The following is a 21,736-nucleotide window of genomic DNA, read 5'->3' as shown; positions in this document are numbered from 1 at the left end:
CTGTCACTGTAAAATCTTCATCATCACATTGTAAACCCACACCGTGATAAATGTTTGCAATAAAAATTTATTTAAAAAAAAAAGATTCATTGTCGCAATGAAGTGTGGGTTGTTGTCTTTTTAAGTCGATATGAATGAAGTTGCCAACTGACCTGCAAATCATTACTCCTGGGCTGTTCATAAGCCTTTGAGACCTGCTTGTTTTTGTCCGAATTGGCAAGAGCTTTTATCATATCGGCACAATCTTTTGCAAGTCCGGCTATGGTTAGAAGCAGAAGAGCATTGGCGAGGAACATCAGTTGGCAACCCTGAAGGCCTGGCGAGACAAAGCTTCTTCTAATAGTGTTAAATGAGTGATTCAGACATGGTCGTGCTCATGTGATAAACACAGAACTGGACAAAGTTGGCTTTGTTTGGATCTCCAGAATCCTCCAGCCATTTAGTTTGTAGAGCAAAGAATCATAATGCCATGCTCTGGATGAAAGTGTTATCTCTTGGCAACATTTCTTATCAAACCAAAGAGGGAATATAGAAACAAGTCCACGTTTCGCAACCAGATCCACCTGAACCTGATTCGCATCTTCCCACTCGGAGCAAGTTTTGCCTGCCCACTCCTCCCTGAATGAGCAATTTTGGAAGTTGGAGCTGCTCGGTCTCGCCGTTTCGGACGTGCCCGGTAAAACTTCCAGTCATTCCACCCGCTTGTTCCTAGTCTTGTGACCACATTATATCACGGACCGAAAGCAGAGTCACGTCAGCTGACTTTCACAACGAACCCAGCCCTGAAATCTTTGCAAAGGCTGCATTTGTTGCCTTCCAGTATCATTGATGCCGATAATAAATTGATTGCTCCATGGCAAATCCACCGTGCCGCTTTGCCAAGACAGACAGAAAGCTGTTCTCTGAAAGGTCATCCAATTGGGGTTGGCGAGAAGACCTTTTCGTTTTCCATCCAAAGTGGAGAGTCAACTGTGCTTCCTGCTTAATTCTATTACAGTAGAGTCTCACTTATCCAAGCTTGGATAAGCAAATATCTTGGATATCTTGGATTAAGGAAAAGCCTATTAAACATCAAATTATTATTATTATTATTATTATTATTATTATTATTATTATTATTATTATTATTTACAGTATTTATATTCCGCCCTTCTTTCTCACCCCGAAGGGGACTCAGGGCGGATCACATTACACATATAGGCAAACATTCAATGCCTTTTAACATAGAACAAAGACAAACAAACATAGGCTCCGAGCGGGCCTCGAACTCATGACCTCCTGGTCAGAGTGATTCATTGTAGTGATTCATTGCAGCTGCTCTCCAGCCTGCGCCACAGCCCGAGCCCATTAGGTTATTTAGGTTAAATTAGGTTATGATTTTACAAATTAAGCGCCAAAACACCATGTTATACAACAAAATTGACAGAAAAAGCAGTTTAATACGCAGTAATGTTATGTAGTAATTACTGTATTTACGAATTTAGCACCAAAATATCACGATGTATTGAAAACATTGACGACAAAAATGGCTTGGATAATCCAGAAGCTTGGATAAGCGAGGCTTGGATAAGTGAGACTCTACTGTATTTTATTTCATCCAAATATATATTTTAGACTCATTTTTGGCCAGATAATATTTCTCTGTTAGGATGAACTAGTATCGAAAATTAAACCCCAATACAGTAGAGTCTCGCTTATCCACGCTAAACGGGCCGGCAGAAGCTTGGATAAGTGAATATCTTGGATAATAAGGAGGGATTAAGGAAAAGCCTATTACGCATCAAATTAGATTGTGATTTTACAAATTAAGCACCAAAACATCATGTTATACAACAAATTTGACAGAAAAAGCAGTTCAATGCATAGTAACGTTATGCTGTAATTACCGTATTTACAAATTTAGCATCAAAATATCACGATGTATTGAAAACATTGACTACAAAAATGCGTTGGATAATCCATAACGTTGGATAAGCGAGTGTTGGATAAGTGAGACTCTACTGTACATTTAAAACAACATACATAAAACAAGCATATAAAACAGTATATAAACAATAAAATATGATAACAGTAAACAAGGCACTGTTAAGGAATTCAGTGGGGTCAGGCAATAAATAATATATACAGTAGAGTCTCGCTTATCCAACATTCTGGATTATCCAACGCATTTTTGTAGTCAATGTTTTCAATACATCGTGATATTTTGGTGCTAATAAATACAGTAATTACTACATAGCATTACTGTGTATTGAACTACTTTTTCTGTCAAATTTGTTGTATAACATGATGTTTTGTTGCTTAATTTGTAAAATCATGACCTAATTTGATGTTTAATATTGTTTTCCTTAATGCCTCCTTATTATCCAAAATATTCGCTTATCCAACGTTCTGCTGGCCCATTTAGCTTGGATAGGTGTGACTCTACTGTATATATATATATATATCTCATATATATCTCGTATATATCTTGTGTGTATGTGTCTATATATGTAAAGGTTTTTCCCTGACATTAAGTCTAGTCGTGTCTCACTTTGGGGGTTGGTGTTTCTAAGCTGAAGAGCCGGCATTGTCCATAGACACCTCCAAGACCATGTGGCTGGCATGACTGCATGAAGTGCCGTATTTGTGTGTGTGTGTTTGTGTGTAAATTATAGGCAAGAGGCCACTATAACTAGAAATGTAATCCAATAATGTAAACTATAAAACAGTAATTTCTATATATGTTATTGTCATAGAACATTCAATGTGCAACCAAGGATGATAAAGATTCTAATGTATGATAAAGACTCTACTGTATGTGCAATTATTCCAATTTTGGAGCAACCGTATCATAGGATCGCCTTGGCAAGACTGGTTCGGAGCTAAGAGAGTGTGACTTGGCAAAGGTCAGGCAGCGGATTTCCATAGTTGAACGGACACTTTCCAAGTCCTCTCATTATGGACGTAATTTGATGATGCCAAAACATTGGTGCAGCCATGACCAGGCATCCACAGTGTCCAAGGAAGCGTGATGCCTTCCCACGAGAATTTACTCCAGCATTTAAGTCCCTTCAGCCCCATTCCTCCCGTGCAAAGAAACTCTGACTCTTCCAAACGGCAAATCAGCCTTGACCTTGGCTAATTCCCAAGCTGAATAAGTTGCCTGTGCCGTCCCTGGCATTGAGCGAGGAGGAGACATGCCGAATTAAGTGGCTGAAAACGGGGAGCGGGGAAGAAAGGCCGCAATGGACATAACCAGGTTGGGACCCTTGAGGAAGAGATTTCTATCTGGATCATATGACGGCAAGTGGGGTATATTTATCGGGGATTTTTGGACGGGGGATCCACTCGGCGAGACAGACCAGGCAGATTGGAAGGATGCAGAACGCGGCCACAAACAACAACCTGATTCCGGCCGGGAAAATGACTTTCCTTTCGCGCACCGAGACCTTCGCAGCCGCCCACCGGCTACAAAAGTAAGGACGGGGAAGAGGACTTGGAGGGCAGAGGTGTGTGTGTGTTTCTGAAGTACAGAAGGAAGGCCCGGGATGTGGCGCAGGCTGGTGAGCAGCCTGCAGCCAGCTGCAACAAATCACTCTGACCAAGAGGTCATGAGTTCGAGGCCAGCTCGGAGCCTGCGTTTGTCTCTGTCTTTGTTCTATGTTAAGGCATTGAATGTTTGCCTTATATGTGTAATGTGATCCGCCCTGAGTCCCCTTCGGGGTAAGAAAGAAGGGCGGAATATAAATACTGCAAATAAATAAATAAATAAATAAATAAATAAATAAATAAACTGATCTCAGAGGTCTTGTTGGAGCCACCCAAACGTTTGCTTCTGGTGACTTCAACATACCACTGAAGGTCCGTTTGTCAGGTTCAGCTGGGGAGTTCATGGTGTCCATGACAAACGTGGCCTTATCCCAACTGGTTAGACATACAACAACCCTGTGATCCCGGCCATGAAAGCCTTCGACAACACATTGGACAATCTTATCTTAAATTAAAGCTTTATGTAAATATTCAAAAACATTTAACCTACTGATGCTTCAATTAATGTAATTTTATTGGTATTTGTTTTTATTTCTGAAATTTACCACTCTCGGCTTATACTTGAGTCAATGTTTTCCCAGTTTTTTTGTGGTAAAATTAGGTGCCTCGGCTTATATTCGGGTCAGCTTATACTCAAGTATATACGGTACTTTGAAAGTAGTTGTTCTACTCCAGAAACTTCAATTTTTGTGTCTGCCAAGTTTCCAAAGAACGGAGTGAGACACAGATGGGTTGAAGGCAAAATCGGAGGCTTTTCTTTTCAATTTCCAGAGAGGATGTCGGCGGAGAAGCGCTTCAAAGAACTGACATCCCCACAACTGCAAATTCAAACTCGGTTGAATTCGTTGAGACTCAGTGAGAGATGCATTGAAACTAGATCAAAATGTGCTGCAGGATGTCCCACAATAACAAAGTTTTTGTTTGCAGTTTAATAATCTGAACGGGCAAGGGTCTGTCCCCATTCATCCTCTTCCATCCAAAAATTTTCAGTCGCTATTCAAATGTTTCTCTTCTTCCTCTCTCTTTGGCCTCAGCTTAATCTACTTGCTGCAAAAGGAGGTCGAAGTGCCAAAATAGTTTGCAATCATCTAATTCAGCAAGTGTGGAGAGGATGGGTGGAATCTTGCATTCTAACTTGCAAATTGGGATGCTGTGAGTCTTTCAGGCTGTAGGGCCATGTCCCAGAAGAATTATCTCCTGAAATTTTGTCCACATCTATGGCAGGCATCCTCGGAGGTTGTGAGGTCTGTTGGAAACTAAATATATAAAAGCCTAAAACTCATGGGGTGCGTCGGAATGAATGAAGTTTGACACCACTTTAACTGGCACGGCTCAATGCTATGAGATCGTGGGATCGGTACGTTTACATCTGACAAAGAATGCTGGTGCTTCACCAAATCCCAGGATCCCATTGTATTGAACCGTAAACAGGGATCAAACTGCCTTCATTCCTCGGTGTAGCTTTCTCTCCCTTTGCACTTGGTTTGTTAGTGTCAGCGGTTTCGCACTTCAATCCCCGTCCCATTGTCTTCCAGCAAATCTCTGAACGATGTCGAGAACCGGAAACTCTTTGGGAAATGCAACCAGAGCCACGGACACAACTATAAAGGTAAAGGAGCGCTGAGAACAGAGCTTGTCAAAATACAAATGTATTGTATTTTATTACCAAGTTATTGTGTACAAATACGTTTGCTCTGTTTTAATAATGTTATGTTTATGTATGAATTTTTGTTCTGTTTTATTGTGATTACTTGGGCTTGGATCCATGTTAGCTGCCCTGAGTCCCTGGGGGGAGATGGAGGCAGGATATAAAAATAAAGTTGATGCTATTATTATTATTATTATTATTATTATTATTATTATTATTATTATTATTATTATTATTATGTCACAGCAAACAAGATAGATGTGCTGGATTTCGTATCACAAAATCACAAGTCGAACACTTCCCAAGTGTCTAGGACTGTGTGATGTATTTTCGGATGATGAGCGCAGATCCCAGTAGGGTGGCCTTTTGCAGTTGGCATATCGTAATTATTATTATTATTATTATTATTATTATTATTATTATTATTATTTAGCCCCCGGTGGTGTAGTGGGTTAAAGCCTGCTGACCTGAAGGTTGCCAGGTTTGAATCCAACCAGGGGAGAGCGTGGGTGAGCTCCCTCTGTCAGCTCCAGCTCCATGCAGGGACATAAGAGAAGCCTCCCACAAGGATGGTAAAAACATCAAAACATCCGGGCAACGTCCCCTGGGCAACGTCCTGACACGAAAAAAATTATTATTATTATTATTATTATTATTGACACAATGACATTGTATGACACAGCAAACAAGATAGATATGCTGGATTTCATATCACAAAAATCACAAGTTGAACACTTCCCAAGTGTTTAGGACTGTGTGATATATTTTCGGATATTATTATTATTATTATTATTATTATTATTATTATTATTATTATTATTAGGGGAGCTGTAGTTCTTGCTCGGCCACAAAAGCCCATTGGGATCTTGGGCAAGTCACCTCTGTCAGCCTCAAAGAAACACATTCTTTTAATGGCTTGTGGATGATTGTTTAATATTTTATGTTCCTAACTATGTTTATTTTAAACTATGGTTTTGTTTAAATTGTTTTTAATGTGATGCCTGTTGTTTTAACTGTTGATTTTATGATGTTAATGTGAGCCACTCCGAGTCCCCATTGGGGAGATGGAGGCGGCATACAAAAATAAAGTTTTTGTTATTATTATTATTATTATTATTATTATTATTATTATTATTTCCAGGATACCCAATCATGGGCTTGTCTTGAGTGACTATACATCAAATGTGACTTGAAGGCACATAAGAAAACAGTACGCACATATAGATCAGGCATGGGCAAACTTGTGCCCTCCGGGTGTTTTGGACTGCAACTCCCACCATTCCTAACAATTAGGAATAGTGGGAGTTGTAGTCCAAAACACTCGGAGGACCCAAGTTTGTCCATGCCTGATATAGATGGACATATAGAGCTAGAGATGAGCTTTCCTCACTCTTTGCTACCCTCTTGTGGTCCAAAAAATACTACTATTCATTCTTTAAACATTATGTCTTCTCCTCCCCACCCATCTTGTCTTTTAGTGACGGTGACTATAAGCGGAAAGGTAAACAATTGTCATTCTCGTTCATACAATTTGGGGTTTTCTGGGAGATTGTCCATTTCTAGACATGGGTGAATCAAACTGTAATAAACTGGGCTGTCTTGAATTTTTGTTTACAGATTGATCCCATCAGCGGCATGTTCATGAACATTTACAAGCTTCAGGAATACATGCAGGTAAGTAGAAACTCTCTAAAGCAGGCATGGGCAAACTTGGGCCCTCCGGGTGTTTTGGTTACAATTGTTGTTTCTCATTTAGAGGCACTTTCATTAACAGTTACAATACTAGAATGAGTCAAACTCCCTAAAGCAGGGGTCCCCAAACTTTTAAAGTAGAGGGCCGGTCCACAATCCTTTGGACTGTGGAGGGGCCGAATTATCATTTGGGGGAAAAACCGAACAAATTCCTATGCACACTGCACATATCTTATTTGTAGTGCAAAACAACAACAATGAAAGAACAATACAATATTTAAAAATGAAAATAATTTTAACCAACATAAACCTATCAGGATTTCAATAGGAAGTGTGGGCCTGCTTCTGGCCAATGAGATAGTCAGGTTAATTAGGGTTGTTGTTGTTCTTGTTGTTGTTGTTGTTGTGTGTCTTCAAGTCATTTCAAACTTTGGGCGAGCCTAAGTCCAAAATTATTTATTTAAGTCCAAAATCGTTTACTACATTTATTTACTACATTTATATCCTACCCTTCTCACCCCGAAGGTAACTCAGAGCAGCTGTATGTACATACAATATATTATATTATTAGCATAGCACAATATTAGCATTATACTATATTGAACTATACCACTATACTGTAATATTATATGTACTATATAACATATAATTAATATTATTATATGATATTATTGTTAGTTTTGTATTGTATAAAATGATAATATTATTATCAATATTGTATGTATATACAATATACAGTAGAGTCTCACTTATCCAACATTCTGGATTATCCAACACATTTTTGTAGTCAATGTTTTCAATATATCATGATATTTTGGTGCTAAATTCGTAAATACAGTAATTACTACATAGCATTAATGTGTAATAAACTACTTTTTCTGTCAAATTTGTTGTATAACATGATGTTTTGGTGCTTAATTTGTAAAATCATAACCTATTTTGATGTTTAATAGGCTTTTTCTTAATCTCTCCTTATTATCCAACATATTCACTTATCCAACATTCTGCCGGCCTGTTTATGTTGGATAAGTGAGACTCTACTGTATTATATTATTAAAACTGATATAAAAATATTATATTATAAATGAGGGCGGGGGCCAGGTAAATTACCTTGGAGGGCCGCATCCGGCCCCCGGGCCTTAGTTTGGGGACCCCAGCCATAAAGTGTCACTTCTTTTACTTAAAGTAGTTAGAACTTCTTCCTCTGCTACTTTTAAACCGCAGTCACCCCTGTGATATACGATCACAGATTCTCTGTTCCTTACCAGGACACAGACTACATAAATAAGTCACCAAACTTATTTTAATCCGACTCAAAATGAACAATTGAGTCTCCTTGATCCCCTCAACCTAGGATCAATCTTCCCTGTGCCTCATCAGAGCACAGACTGAATCCCTTTTTTAAACTCTGCACTTCTTCAACAAAACGGCAGTTGGCTCCGCCTACTTCTCCATAGCAACCAGCCTCTGAGTGCAGAGAAGCATTAACTGTAATACTTACCCTTTTAAACCACAAACACACAATTAAAAATAACATCTATAAACCAAAAATTCATACTTCATTATAGTAACGATGTATGAAACTTTGCACAGCTCTAATATATGTGGCAAGGGAAGGCATCAACATGCTCTCTCTTCCGCAGAAGGCCATCATGGAGCCCCTGGACCACAAAAACCTGGACCAAGATGTGGACTTTTTCGCCAGCGTCCCAAGGTGGGTAAAGTCAGGGCCTAAAAAGAAAATGATGCTCTTCTCTCCCCACAAAGTAACTTCTCCAAGCTTTTCTGCAGCAGCACATCAGTCTCGATGTGCAAGACCTCAGGGTCGCATAAATACTGCAAGACCCCCATAGATGCATGTAATATTAATAATGGGTTGCTGTGAGTTTTCCAGGCGGTCTGGCCATGTTCCAGAAGCATTGTCTCCTGACTTTTCACCCACAACTATGGCAGGCATCCTCAGAGGTTGTGAGGTCTGTTGGAAATGAGACAAGTGGGGTTTATATACCTGTGGGATAATGTCCAGGGTGGGAATAAGAAAGAACTCTTTCCACCATGTCTCCTATATCAATTTAATGATATAATAATATATAATAATATTATACTATATTATTATAATATATTGTATTTACATGTAATATTAATAATAATATTATGACGCAATGTAATAATAATTATAATTCACTATTATAATTGTATATTTATATTACATGCAATATTACTAATAATATTGCAATATAGTCGTATAATATATTGTATGTATATTTACTTGTAAATCGCCCTGAGTCCCCTTCGGGGTGAGAAGGGCGGGATATAAATGTCGCTAATAAATAAATAATAAATAATAATAATAATAAACCCTTGTCTGTTAGAGGCAATTGGGAATATTGCAATTGGTCACCTTGATTGGAATTGAATAGCCTTGCAGCTTCAAAGCCTGGCTAATCCAGATAGCCAATTGTAACATTCACACTCCTGGAAGGGACTCAGGATGGCTTACAGCAAGGAACAGTTAGAACAATGCAAAATTGCATTACAGGACCTAGTAGTGTTTACAGTAAAAAATACTATATATTTAATACTATATATTTGTATATTTTAAGTTGTATTGCCATGGTTTTAGTTGTAAGTCACTTATAATAATATAATAATAATACCGTATATACTCGAGTATAAGTCGACCCGAATATAAGCCGAGGCACCTAATTTTACCACAAAAGAACTGGGAAAACATTGACTCCAGTATAAGCCGAGGATGGTAAATTTCAGAAATAAAAATAGATACCAATAAAATTACATTAATGGAGGCATCAGTAGGTTAAATGTTTTTGAATACAGTAGAGTCTCACTTATCCAACATAAACGGGCCAGCAGAACGTTAGATAAGTGAATATGTTGGATAACAAGGAGAGATTAAGGAGAAGCTTATTAAACATCAAATTAGGTTATGATTTTACAAATTAAGCACCAAAACATCATGTTATACAACAAATTTGACAGAAAAAGTAGTTCAATACGCAGTAATGCTATGTAGTAATTACTGTATTTACGAATTTAGCACCAAAATATCACGATGCATTGAAAACATTGACTACAAAATGTGTTGGATAGTCCAGAACGTTGGATAAGCGAGTGTTGGATAAGTGAGACTCTACTGTATGTCTTTATATTGTAAGCCGCCCTGAGTCTCCTGATGGGTGAGAAGGATGGGGTAGAAATGATGTAATAAATAAATAAAATAAACTCAAAACGCAAAGTGCGTAAGTGAGGCAAAGCTTGGACTGTGACAAACGTATTGTGAGCTTCCTGCAGAAAGCCGTCCAGACTGACTTCTCTCCTTTTCTGCTCTCTTTTTTTTTGCCAGCACAACGGAGAACGTGGCCGTCTACATCTGGAACAACCTGGAGAAAATCCTCCCTCTTGGATGCCTCTACAAAGTCAAGGTCTACGAATCCGAGAAGAACTTCATCGTATACAAGGGAAACTAACAAAGAAGGAGAGAAGGGCGGAAGGGAGAACTACATCCATCGTGATAAACATGTTGTTGTTGTTGTTGTTTTTAAGTGAGTTCCAAGTAACAAGTCCTTACGAGTTGAATTGTACATCCATACAATCCCATAAAATATGACGTTGTGTTTTCTAAATGAGTGATGGGAAAGATCTGTGTAATTCGCACAATGGAAACCTCATCCATTGCGACTGTGTTCACAATTGCTTGTGTGTGGTTTTTAAAAAAATATTTTTATTATTTTAAGACATACACATACACAACATTTACAATTCCCACCACCACCACGAGGATTATTTTCTTTTACATATTAATCCTGTTTGAGACAATCCTTCTAGATTTACATACTACAGTCTCACTTATCCAACACTCGCTTATCCAACATTCTGGATTATCCAAAACATTTTTGTAGTCAATGTTTTCAATGCATTGTGATATTTGGGTGCTAAATTCGTAAATACAGGAATTACTTCATAGCATTACTGTGTATTGAACTACTTTTTCTGTCAAATTTGTTGTATAACATGACGTTTTGGTGCTTCATTTGTAAAATCACAACCTAATTTGATGTTTAATAGGCTTTTCCTTAATCTCTCCTTATTATCCAACATATTCGCTTATCCAACATTCTGCCGGCCCGTTTACGTTGGATAAGCAAGACTCTACTGTATATAACATTTGTATCCTATTTCTTATGGCCTGATCTCTAGACTTATTCATAACATAATGCTTGACCTGGTTCCATTTTTCTTCAACTTCTTGCATTCTACTTTCATTATCTTTTGAATCACTTAATTTTACAACCATAATTTCGAATTCCATTTGGTCCACCATATACAGATACCATTTGTTTACTGCCCACTTTGATTTATCTTTGATAGTATTTATCGATATTATCACCGCTTGTGTGCACTCAATTATTGCTTCCTTTATTTCCTTGTAATTTCCCATTCCCTCTCTTTGTACTTTGCTTGTGTTTGAAATTTGTGTTGAGCAATTTTAATGGGTCGCGGATAGTAAATCCGCCACAAATGGGCGGCCAGGACTGGGATGGGCGGAGTTACGAGCTCTGAGGTAGGGCTGAGCTTCTATCCCTGTCCTGCGGCGTCTGCCAGGACACAGGGGGCGGGGCCATAGGAGCGGGCGGGGCCTCTTCCCAAGTGCCTGACAGGGTTGAACCTCTATACCCCGCCCCCGTATTCTAACATGCGCCTCATTAGAGGTATAGAGGCTCAGCCCTGTCTCAGGCTATTTGGAAGAGGCCCTGCCCCCGCCCCTAGCCCCGCCCTTTAGTCCTAAAAGGCCTCTCAAGAGAGGTATAGAGGCTCAGCCCTGTCTCAGGCTCTTTGGAAGAGGCCCCGCCCCCGCCCCTAGCCCCACCCCTAGCCCCGCCCTTTAGTCCTAAAAGGCCTCTCAAGAGAGGTATAGAGGCTCAGCCCTGTCTCAGGCTCTTTGGAAGAGGCCCCGCCCCCACCCCAGCCCTGCCCTTTAGTCCTAAAAGGCCTCTCAGGAGAAATATAGAGGCTCAGCCCTGTCTCAGGCTCTTGGAACGAGGCCCCGCCCCCTTCCCTAGCTCCGCCCTCTGTGTCCCAACAAGCGCCTTAGGAGAGGTATAGATGCTCAGCTCTGTCTTGGGCTCTTGGAAGGAGGCCCCGCCCCCTTCCCTAGCTCCGCCCTCTGTGTCCCAACAAGCGCCTTAGGAGAGGTATAGATGCTCAGCCCTGTCTCGGGCTCTTGGGAAGAAGCCACGCCCACTCCTCTAGCTCCACCCCCTGTCTCCTAACAGGCGCCTCAGGGGCTCAGCCCTCTCTCCGGCACTTAGGAAAAGGCCCCGCCCCTCCCCTGGCCCCGCCCCGTGTCCTAATAGGTGCCATCACCGCCCCCCTGGATCACTGCAGCGCCCACCAGGGGGCGGTAGCGCCCACTTTGGGAATCACTGGTCTAGATAAATGGGTCATGAGTCCTCAGCGAATGAGTCCAATGCCTCCGGCACTAGTGTCCACTGAGTTCCAAGCCAGAATATTGTCCAAGGTGAGTGCATTATGCAGTCCGTTCCTGAGAAATCACATTGTGGGTGACCAGGATGTTACTTCTTTATCACTCCCATAAAAATAATAATAATTATTATTATTATTATTATTATTTATACCTCTCTTTATCTCCCCCGAAGGGGACTCACAGTGGCTTAACATAAAAGCACCAGCATAACCATTTAAAAATATACAAATACACGAACATTAAAACAGGCTTAAATAGAAACAGTATTTAAAACAATTAAAAATAAGCACATGCATAGCATTTAAGAAACTAAACACAGCTTGAAGGACTACGGGTCCCATCAGACTGGATCTGCATGACTTTGAGGACTTACAAGTACCACCGGGATGGATCAATGTGAATTCAAGGACTACAAGTCCCAGCAGGCTGGATCAGCATGGGGTCAAGGACTACAAGTCCCAGCAGGCTGGATCAGCTCAAGGACTACAAGTCCCAGCTGGATAAGCGTGGCTTCAAAGACTACAAGTCCCAGCAGGATGGATCAGCATGGGATCAAGGACTACAAGTCCCAGCAGGCTCAAGAGCCTGGGCCTACTCTATCCTAGTTCAAACCCAAGCTTCATAAAAACAAAACAAACCCATCATCTCCTTCCATGAAAATTGGCAGTTTCCTCAAAGAAGGGCGGAATATGGGCAAGTCAGAGGAGGTAGGGCTTCACTTGCCTCTACTGCGCATGCTCCAAGTTGCATACTATGACGCAGGCCTAATATTTACGTCAAAGGCCAGAAAGCGGGCAAGGGAGAAGAGGGTTGGCTTCGGTTGCCATGGCGCCGCCTCTGCGCTCTTCGGGGCCTCCCCGCTTGGCTCGGATTTCCCGCTGCGTCTCCTTCAGCGCTTCCCACCGGTTGCACAGGTGAATTCGGTGGGCTTCCGGCGGATCGCCCCCATATATGGGGCGGTGGGCGATTTATATGTGCGCGCATGCGCGGGGCTGAGTATCGGCGCTCATTCTGTGCGCATGCGCGGGACTAAATGGCATCGCTCATCCTATGCGCATGCGTGGAACAGGATAGCCACTTTCTCTTGTAAAAGCAATAACAATGAAAGAGGCAGAAAGCAACTTAAATAATCTAAAAATGTATATATACTAATAGTATAATAGATTGTACTATGCCACTGTATTGCAATATTATTAGTAATATCACATTCAATATATAATATACAACCAGTATATTATTATATATTATTATACTGTACTATAATATTATATCACAATATATATAATACACTACCAGTATATTATGCTATCAATATTATATAATATATTACACTATATCATAAGTTGTTGTATATATATTATATAATATATTATGATATTATTATTACAGTATATACACTATATTAGTAGTATTACATTGCAATGTTATTATTTCTGTATCACAATAAATATAATACACTACCAGAATTTTATACTATCAATATTATATAACATATTGTACTATATCATAAATGGTTGTTTATATACTATATAATATATTATGATATTATTAATATTATATGAAATATATTAGTAATATTACATTGCAATGTTATTATTTCTATATCACAGTATATATAATACACTACCAGTATATTATACCATATAATATGTTGCACTATATCATAAGTTGTTGTATATATACTATATAATATATTATGATATTATTAATATTATCTACAATATATTAGTAGTATTTCATTGCAATGTTATTATTTCTATATCATAATATATATAATACACTACCAGTATATTATACTATCAATGTTATATAATATATTTCACTATATCATAAGTTGTTGTATATAATATATTATAATATTATTAATATTATATACAATATATTAGTAGTAGATATATTTCTATATCACAATATATATAATACACTACCAGTATATAATGCTATCAATATATCATAAGTTATTGTATATATACTATATAATATATTATGATAGTATTAATATTATATACAATATATTAGTAGAATTACATTGCAATATTATTATTTCTATATCATAATATATATAATACACTACCAGTATATTATGCTATCAATATAGCATAAGTTGTTGTATATATACTATATAATATATTATGATAATATTAATATTATATACAATGTATTAGTAGTATTACACTGCAGTGTTATTATTTCTATATATTATTATATACAATGTCTGTCTCCTCAGTGGAGATTCAGGCTTACAACATAGAGAGAGGCAAACGTTCAACGCCGTATAACAATACAAAATAACATAAACCAAAAGATTTATGTTTGCACAACCAACAAAGACAATTGAACACAGACCAACACATTCACATTAATGAATCTATAACCCAGGAACAAACATTGTGTTGCTTAGTGATACTGGAAAGAAATTGGTTGCCTCAAAGTCTGGATGGACGTCTGTCGGGAGGGTTTTGGTGGTGCCTTCCTTCCTCCCTGGCAGATATAAGGGTTGGACTAGATGGCCTTTGTGGTTCTCTTCCAACTCTGGGATCTTTTGACTCTTTAATGCCTTTCGTTCCGCTTTGCAGTCAGTCGCTGAGTGACGAAGAAAACCGTGCGCTCTTTGGGAAATGCAACAACCCCAACGGACACGGACACAACTACAAAGGTGAGGCTCCCGAGGGGAAACCGAGGCTGGCACAGCCCTCCTTGCCCTCCCGTGGCCCCGTTCACGCTGCAAAACTGTGGAGGTGGCTTTTATGGAGTGGTGGTCTTCATGTGAAGCCCACCTTGTAACTTGGCATTTCTTCCTGTTCTCTTTTCCTAGTGGAAGTAACTGTGCGCGGAGAGGTAAGCATCTGAGATGTATTCCAGGCTGCCTTAGAGTCTTTTGTATTAACAAATGCTACCGATTATTTTATGAATGGTTCTGTTAGAAATGCATAAAGATATGGATAAACTACAATTCCCATCATCTGTCATTGATCCCAAACCATGGCAGTAGTTAAAAGCTGGTTATGTTGGGCCTGTGTGCCAAATTTGGCCCAGATCCATTGTCAGTGGAGTTCACAGGGCTGTCTCGATGTGGGTGAACTACAACTCCCATTCTCCTCTATCAGTGCCCTCCCCCAAAACCCCATCATTGAAAAATACATACAAATATAGATAGATGGATCCATCCATCCAACCATGGCACATATACACATAAATGCATACATGCATAGATACATGTATAGATAGATAGATACATATTTGACAGACACATGCATAGATAGATAGGTAGATGCATACATGCATAGACTGATACATGCATACATATTTTGACAGACACATGCATAGATAGACAGATTGGTAGATACATGCATACATATAGACATATTTTGACAGACACATGCATAGATAGATAGGTAGACAGATACATGCATACATATTTTGACAGACACTTGCATAGATACATACATACACACGTATTTTGACAGACATATGTATAGATAGGTAAACAGATACATGCATACATATTTTGACAGACCCTTGCATAGATAGATACATACATGCGTATTTTGACAGACACATGTATAGATAGGTAAACAGATACATGCATACATATTTTGACAGACACTTGCGTAGATAGATAGAGATGCATGCATGCATACATAGATACATATGTATTTTGACAGACACTTGCATAGATAGATAGATAGATAGGTAGACAAATACATGCATACATATTTTGACAGACACTTGCATAGATAGATAGATAGATAGATAGATAGATAGATAGATAGATAGATAGATAGATAGATGCATGCATGCATACATGCATACGTATTTTGACAGACACTTGCATAGATACATACATACATACATACATACATACATATGTATTTTGACAGACACATGTATAGATAGGTAAACAGATACATACATACGTATTTTGACAGACACTTGCATAGATACATACATACATATGTATTTTGACAGACACATGTATAGATAGGTAAACAGATACATATATACGTATTTTGACAGACACTTGCATAGATAGATAGATAGATAGATAGATAGATAGATAGATAGATAGATAGGTAGAAAAAAACATGCATACATATTTTGACAGACACTTGCATAGATAGATAGATAGATAGATAGATGCATGCATGCATGCATGCATACATACATACATACTTATTTTGACAGACACATGCATAGATAGGTAGACAGATACATGCATAGATATTTTGACAGACACATGCATAGATAGATACCTTTATACATAGATACACGCAGTGTTGGATGTTTGCCTTCCAGATTGACCCTGTGACAGGGATGGTGATGAACCTCACCGATCTCAAAGACTACATGGAGGTAAGGACTGTCCAAAGATGACCCCCCCCCCCACTATTATGCGTCCCATTGGTAACCAAAGCAGGCGTCATGCCCACATCCTCTTGTTTTTGGGATTTGATCCCCTGGAAACCAATCAATAAGTCATGATCATAGGGAGGGGATAGGATCTCAGCCATGGAGAGCCAGGTGAGTTTTGCATCCTTTTTGGAAGGTGACGCAAAGCAATATGGGGCCAGGATTAGCACAGCGGGCTAAACCGCTAGCTGCAGAAAATCCTGCCGATTGAAAGGTTGGCTGTTCAAGCCTGGATTGGGGTGAGCACAGCTTCCTGCCTACTTAACAGATCGAAAAGAGAAATGTGGGTAGATAAATAGATACCGCTTTAAGCAGGGAGGTAATAAAAGGCGCCCATAAGGACATGCCAATGATTCGATCAGGAGGACCTCTAAGGACGACGAAGCTCCTCGGCATGGAAGATGGAGCAACAGCACCCCCTGTGGCCAGATACGAGCACAGCCTCTAGATGCTGGAAATGGAAAAGATGGGGGAAGCCTTTACCTCTGTTTATGTATTGTCTGTCCTTGTGAATAGTATAGCTATGCCGTATATGCGTTGAGTCCCCACGGGGAGGTAGAGCAGAACACAGTATATGTATGTACAGTAGAGTCTCACTTATCCAACGTAAACGGGCCGGCAGAACGTTGGATAAGCGAATATGTTGGATAATAAGGAGGGGTTAAATAAAAGCCTATTAAACATCAAATTACATTATGATTTTACAAATTAAGCACCAAAACATCATGTTAGACAACAAATCCTCAGAAAAAGCAGTTCAATACATGGTAATGTTATGTAGTAATTACTGTATTTATTAATTTAGCACCAAAACATCATGTTTTATAACAAATCCACAGAAAAAGCAGTTCAATAAATAGGGCCTCTGGAAGTGTAAGGAGTCAGATATGGAGAAATAAAGCAGCATTAACTCAACAGTTTTTCTTCAGGTTCAGTCCTACTTTGTGAGCATACTGTCGTTTTAATCTCATCTGCTTTCCCACTGCCCTGGAGTACTTGAGTGCTTAGGATATGAATGCCTGACCATAAACCAAAATAAAGGACAGGTATTATTTCTCTAAAAGGGAAAGAAGCAATATTATGTGAACACTAGAGTGAAAACAGCCATCCCTTCCTATAAGATGAATGCAAGAATGTTTTGTAGCTCATTCAGGGCTCTCACCATTTCCTATTCAGCGCCTGGCAAATGGAGCAGCCGACTAAGTGTTGCTGCTTAGAGAAGTTTCTCTATGCAGTAAGATGCAGAGCCCCCCCCCCCCCGCCCCCCTCCTCCTCCTGGCGAGTGGAGTAGCTGGCTGCGTGTTGCTTGGCAACAACATGCAGATGGCCTTCCACTCCTCCCAGCGACTGGTGTTGCTGTTTAGAGAAGTTTCTCTATGCAGTAACATGCAGGGAGCCCTCCGCTCCCAGCGACTGGAAAATCCGAAAGTGTTGCTGCTTAGAGAAGTTTCTCTATGCAGTAACATGCAGATCCCCCCCCCCTGCGCCTCCCGGGGAGTGGAGCAGGTGACTGCGTGTTGCTAGGCAGCAACATGCAGACAGCCTTCCACTCCTCCTGGCGACTGGTGAAGCCGAAAGTGTTGCTGCTTAGAGAAGTTTCTCTAAGCAGCAACATGCAGAAGGCTCCCGCTCCCCCCAGCGAGCAGAGCAGCTGATTGAGTATCAGCAACATGCAGAGGTCCTCCCGCCCTTCCCGACGAGTGGAGAAGCCCGCTGCATTTTGCCAGGAAGGGCGAGACGCGGCAGTGCAGGCTGGATGCTCCGATGGGAGAGGCCTGCTGTGCTAGAGCAACCACTGAGCTGACTTGCGTCGGATAATACGGTACGTCGGATAAGCGGAAGTCGGATAAGCGGGACTCTACTGTATATGTATATAAATTATGTTGTGATTATGTGGCCAGGTTAACAGAGCCATCCTTCCTTTCTGTGGCACATGGATGCATTTAAGTGTACAGCGGATGAACCAATTCCTTCTTCTCTGTCCCCGCAGGAAGCCATCATGGAGCCTCTTGACCACAAGAACCTAGACAAGGACGTCCCCTACTTCATGGACACAGTCAGGTAGTCACTGTCCTTAGCGCTGCCGTTCCCCAAACACTGAGGAAAGTCTACTAGGGAGTTCCTTCTTGACCTTCCCATTGAGAAACATATTGAGGCCACAGCTACCCACACTTCCCCATCCCCTGGCAGTTGCTTGGAAGGAACATGTTGGCTTCTCCTGGAGGACAAGGATACCCGCAAAGGGCATCTAGTCCAACCCCCTTCTGCCCGGCAGGAAGACACAGTCAAAGCACCCCCTATAGATGGCCATCCAAGCCCCTTCGACACTGCCATCCACTTCGAACTGGATTATATGGCAGCGTAGAATCATACAATCCAGTTCAAAGGAGATAATGCGGATTATCTGCTTTGATAACATGGATTATATTTATTTATTTATTATAATTTATTATTAGCGACATTTATATCCCGCCCTTCTCACCCCGAAGGGGACTCAGGGCAGCTTAAAAGCTATAGATACATACAATCTATATATATAAAAGGGTAATGAAATTTCAGCTTAGGACAAAACAACAGAACTACACATCCCAGAAACACTAAACTTGGCAGCACAACACCTCATCCGTGCCTCTAGGTTCATACAACAAAAAGAAAAGAAAAATAAAGTCCTAATTAGAGGGAGAGGAATAATTGTTTTTATTCCAATTGCTGCCAGTTAGAAGGCTAAGCTCCGCCCACTTGGTCTCCTGGCAACCCACTCAGCCCAGGGGACAGGCAGGGTTAGGCCTCACTTAGGCCTCTTCCACTTCCTATAAAATACAGATTATCTGATTTGAACTGGAATATATCGCAGTGTAGACTCAAGGCCCTTCCACACAGCTATATAACCCATTTATAATCTTATATTATCTGCTTTGAACTGGATTATCTTGAGTCCACACTGCCGTATTCCCATCACCAAAGTCTGGCAAATCCTCTGTTTTCTGAGGGCCACAGACAGTAGAAGCACATAAAATATCACAAACAACACCACTCTGAAAACAAGGGAATTCCAGACAGGAAACAATCAGGGCCAGCTAACACCTCCTAACAAAAAATTCACTCAGGGAGGAAGCAGCCAGCCTTTAAAGCTGCGAGGCCATTACATGCTAATCATTTTGCCTAATTGCAGCATTCATACTTGCCTCCAACAGAAAAAAAAACAATCAGAAATATTGTATATTCACAACCTTTAGGAAATAATATCCCCTGATGGCGCAGCGTGTTAAAACACTGAGCTGCTAAACTTCTGGACCAAAAGGTCGCAGGTTTGAATTGGGGGAGTGGAGAGAACCCCCACTGTTAGGCCCAGCTTCTGCCAACCCTAAAGTTCAAAAACATGCAAATGAGAGTAGATGAATAGGTACTGCTCCGGCGGGAAGGTAACGGTGCTCCATGCAGTCATGCCACATGACCTTGGAGGAGTCTACGGACAACACCAGCTCTTCGACTTACAAATGCAAATGATCAGCAGCAACTCAGACACGACTGAACTTAATGTCAAGGGAAAACCTTTACCCTTGACCTTAACTACCACCAATTCCTCAATACTTTATTTCCCAGACCACTATACTTCGCCACAGCAACGCGTGGCCGGGCACAGCTAGTATTCTATATTCTATAACTTCAAAAGTCAGATGTGAGAAAAGCTTCAAAAAGGAAGGCAGGGAGAAGATCAAAAAGCCTATCTGTTTGAGTGCGGTCAGCGGAAGCAAGTGTTCTAGCCGCTTCCCCGTGGAGATGTTGGAATCGGAGTCTGAATTGCGTCTTCTTCTTTCCTTCCCTCTCAGCACAACGGAGAACGTTGCGGTGTTCATTTGGGACAACCTCCAGAAACGCTGTCCTCAAGGAACGCTCTACAAAGTCAAAGTCTACGAAACGGACAAGAACGCCGTGGTTTACAAAGGCGAAGAGGCCGCTTAGGCGAGGCACGATTCGCAGGACGCCTTTGATCCACAGAAGGGAGAAATCAAACCGTGCGATCTCGTATCCATTTTGGTTCATCTCCGGATGTGTCGGAAGGCATCTTTTTCTTGAACGCCAGCTGAAATTCCTCTGAAGTATTATTCTGCAGGAAGCAGAGATTAGAAGTCTTAAAATGACTTGTTCTCACATTGCTTCTGAATCTGAAGCAGGAATTAAGGAAAAACCTATTATATATCAAATTAGGTTATGATTTTACAAATGAAGCACCAAAACATCATGTTAGACAACAAATTTGACAGAAAAAGTAATTCAATACTTCACTTCACTTTATTTCTTAATTAGTCGCTCTCCACCAGAGTGCTCCGAGCGACTTACAATTTAAAATATCATTCCACAATATAAAAACATTCAACATAAAAACATTCAACAGTGACTATTTGGCAAATTTGATCTGATTTACTTAAATGCACAACCAAACAGCCAAGTCTTGAGCGCTTTTACAAAAGGTCGCAACTCCGACATTGCTCTAACATATGGAGCCAATGAGTTCCACAGAATTGGAGCAGTAATGCTATGTAGTAATTACTGTATTAACAAACTGAGCACCAAAATTTCATGATGTATTGAAAACATTGACTGCAAAAATGCGTTGGATAATCCAGAACGTTGGATAAGCGAGTGTTGGATAAGTGAGACTCTACTGTATAAGGAGGACGAAATAAGATGGGGAAAACGGCCTTTACCTCTGTTTGTGTTGTCTGCCCTTGTTAATTGTGTAATCGGTATTGAATGTTTGCCGTATGTGCATTCTGTGAGCTGTTCTGAGTCCCCTTCGGGGTGAGAAGGACGGGGTATAAATACTGTAACTAAATAAAGAATAAATACAATAATATATATAAATATATAATTTCGCAAATAAATAAATAAATAATACAATAATAAAGTTCATTTGCAATAATGTTAAAAATTAATTATATTGCCAGTGA

At 40.1% G+C, this 21,736-nt stretch overlaps 2 protein-coding genes across 4 annotated transcripts; both read left to right on the top strand.

Annotated features, from left to right (window-relative positions):
* The first annotated feature begins 2,391 nt into the window (after positions 1 to 2,391).
* On the top strand, positions 2,392 to 10,855 carry LOC134293404 (6-pyruvoyl tetrahydrobiopterin synthase-like). 2 transcript variants are annotated; one of them, XM_062960803.1, is made up of 6 exons: positions 2,431 to 3,455; positions 5,064 to 5,137; positions 6,655 to 6,677; positions 6,794 to 6,850; positions 8,512 to 8,582; positions 10,233 to 10,855. In XM_062960803.1, the coding sequence occupies exons 1-6, from the start codon at positions 3,277 to 3,279 to the stop codon at positions 10,354 to 10,356; spliced, it is 528 nt and encodes a 175-aa protein (XP_062816873.1). In that variant the 5' UTR covers positions 2,431 to 3,276; the 3' UTR covers positions 10,357 to 10,855. The 2 variants fall into 2 exon arrangements, with proteins under 2 accessions (XP_062816872.1, XP_062816873.1); XM_062960802.1 differs by lacking the exon at positions 10,233 to 10,855 and having other exon boundaries at positions 2,392 to 3,455; positions 8,512 to 8,919.
* A 2,268-nt stretch (positions 10,856 to 13,123) lies between these two features.
* pts (6-pyruvoyltetrahydropterin synthase) lies at positions 13,124 to 21,696 on the top strand. Of its 2 annotated transcripts, XM_062960806.1 has the most exons (6): positions 13,127 to 13,288; positions 14,951 to 15,030; positions 15,190 to 15,212; positions 16,671 to 16,727; positions 18,775 to 18,845; positions 20,615 to 21,696. In XM_062960806.1, exons 1-6 carry the CDS (start codon positions 13,200 to 13,202, stop codon positions 20,745 to 20,747), a joined length of 453 nt encoding a protein of 150 aa, XP_062816876.1. In that variant the 5' UTR covers positions 13,127 to 13,199; the 3' UTR covers positions 20,748 to 21,696. The 2 variants fall into 2 exon arrangements, with proteins under 2 accessions (XP_062816877.1, XP_062816876.1); XM_062960807.1 differs by lacking the exon at positions 16,671 to 16,727 and having other exon boundaries at positions 13,124 to 13,288.
* Positions 21,697 to 21,736: the final 40 nt, after the last annotated feature.

This window comes from Anolis carolinensis, unplaced genomic scaffold (genome assembly GCF_035594765.1).
Source record: "Anolis carolinensis isolate JA03-04 unplaced genomic scaffold, rAnoCar3.1.pri scaffold_8, whole genome shotgun sequence".
NCBI lineage: Eukaryota > Metazoa > Chordata > Lepidosauria > Squamata > Dactyloidae > Anolis > Anolis carolinensis.
Note: the sequence above shows the minus strand (reverse complement) of the source record. Positions and strands in the feature narration are given on the sequence as shown.

Coding starts and splice junctions, on each gene's coding strand:
- LOC134293404 (XM_062960802.1), top strand. CDS start 3,277: ATGACGGCAAGTGGGGTATATTTATCGGGGATTTTTGGACGGGGGATC. Junction 3,456..5,063: donor GCCGCCCACCGGCTACAAAA/GTAAGGACGGGG, acceptor ATTGTCTTCCAG/CAAATCTCTGAACGATGTCG. Junction 6,851..8,511: donor AGCTTCAGGAATACATGCAG/GTAAGTAGAAAC, acceptor TCTCTTCCGCAG/AAGGCCATCATGGAGCCCCT.
- pts (XM_062960806.1), top strand. CDS start 13,200: ATGGCGCCGCCTCTGCGCTCTTCGGGGCCTCCCCGCTTGGCTCGGATT. Junction 15,031..15,189: donor ACACGGACACAACTACAAAG/GTGAGGCTCCCG, acceptor CTCTTTTCCTAG/TGGAAGTAACTGTGCGCGGA. Junction 16,728..18,774: donor ATCTCAAAGACTACATGGAG/GTAAGGACTGTC, acceptor CTGTCCCCGCAG/GAAGCCATCATGGAGCCTCT.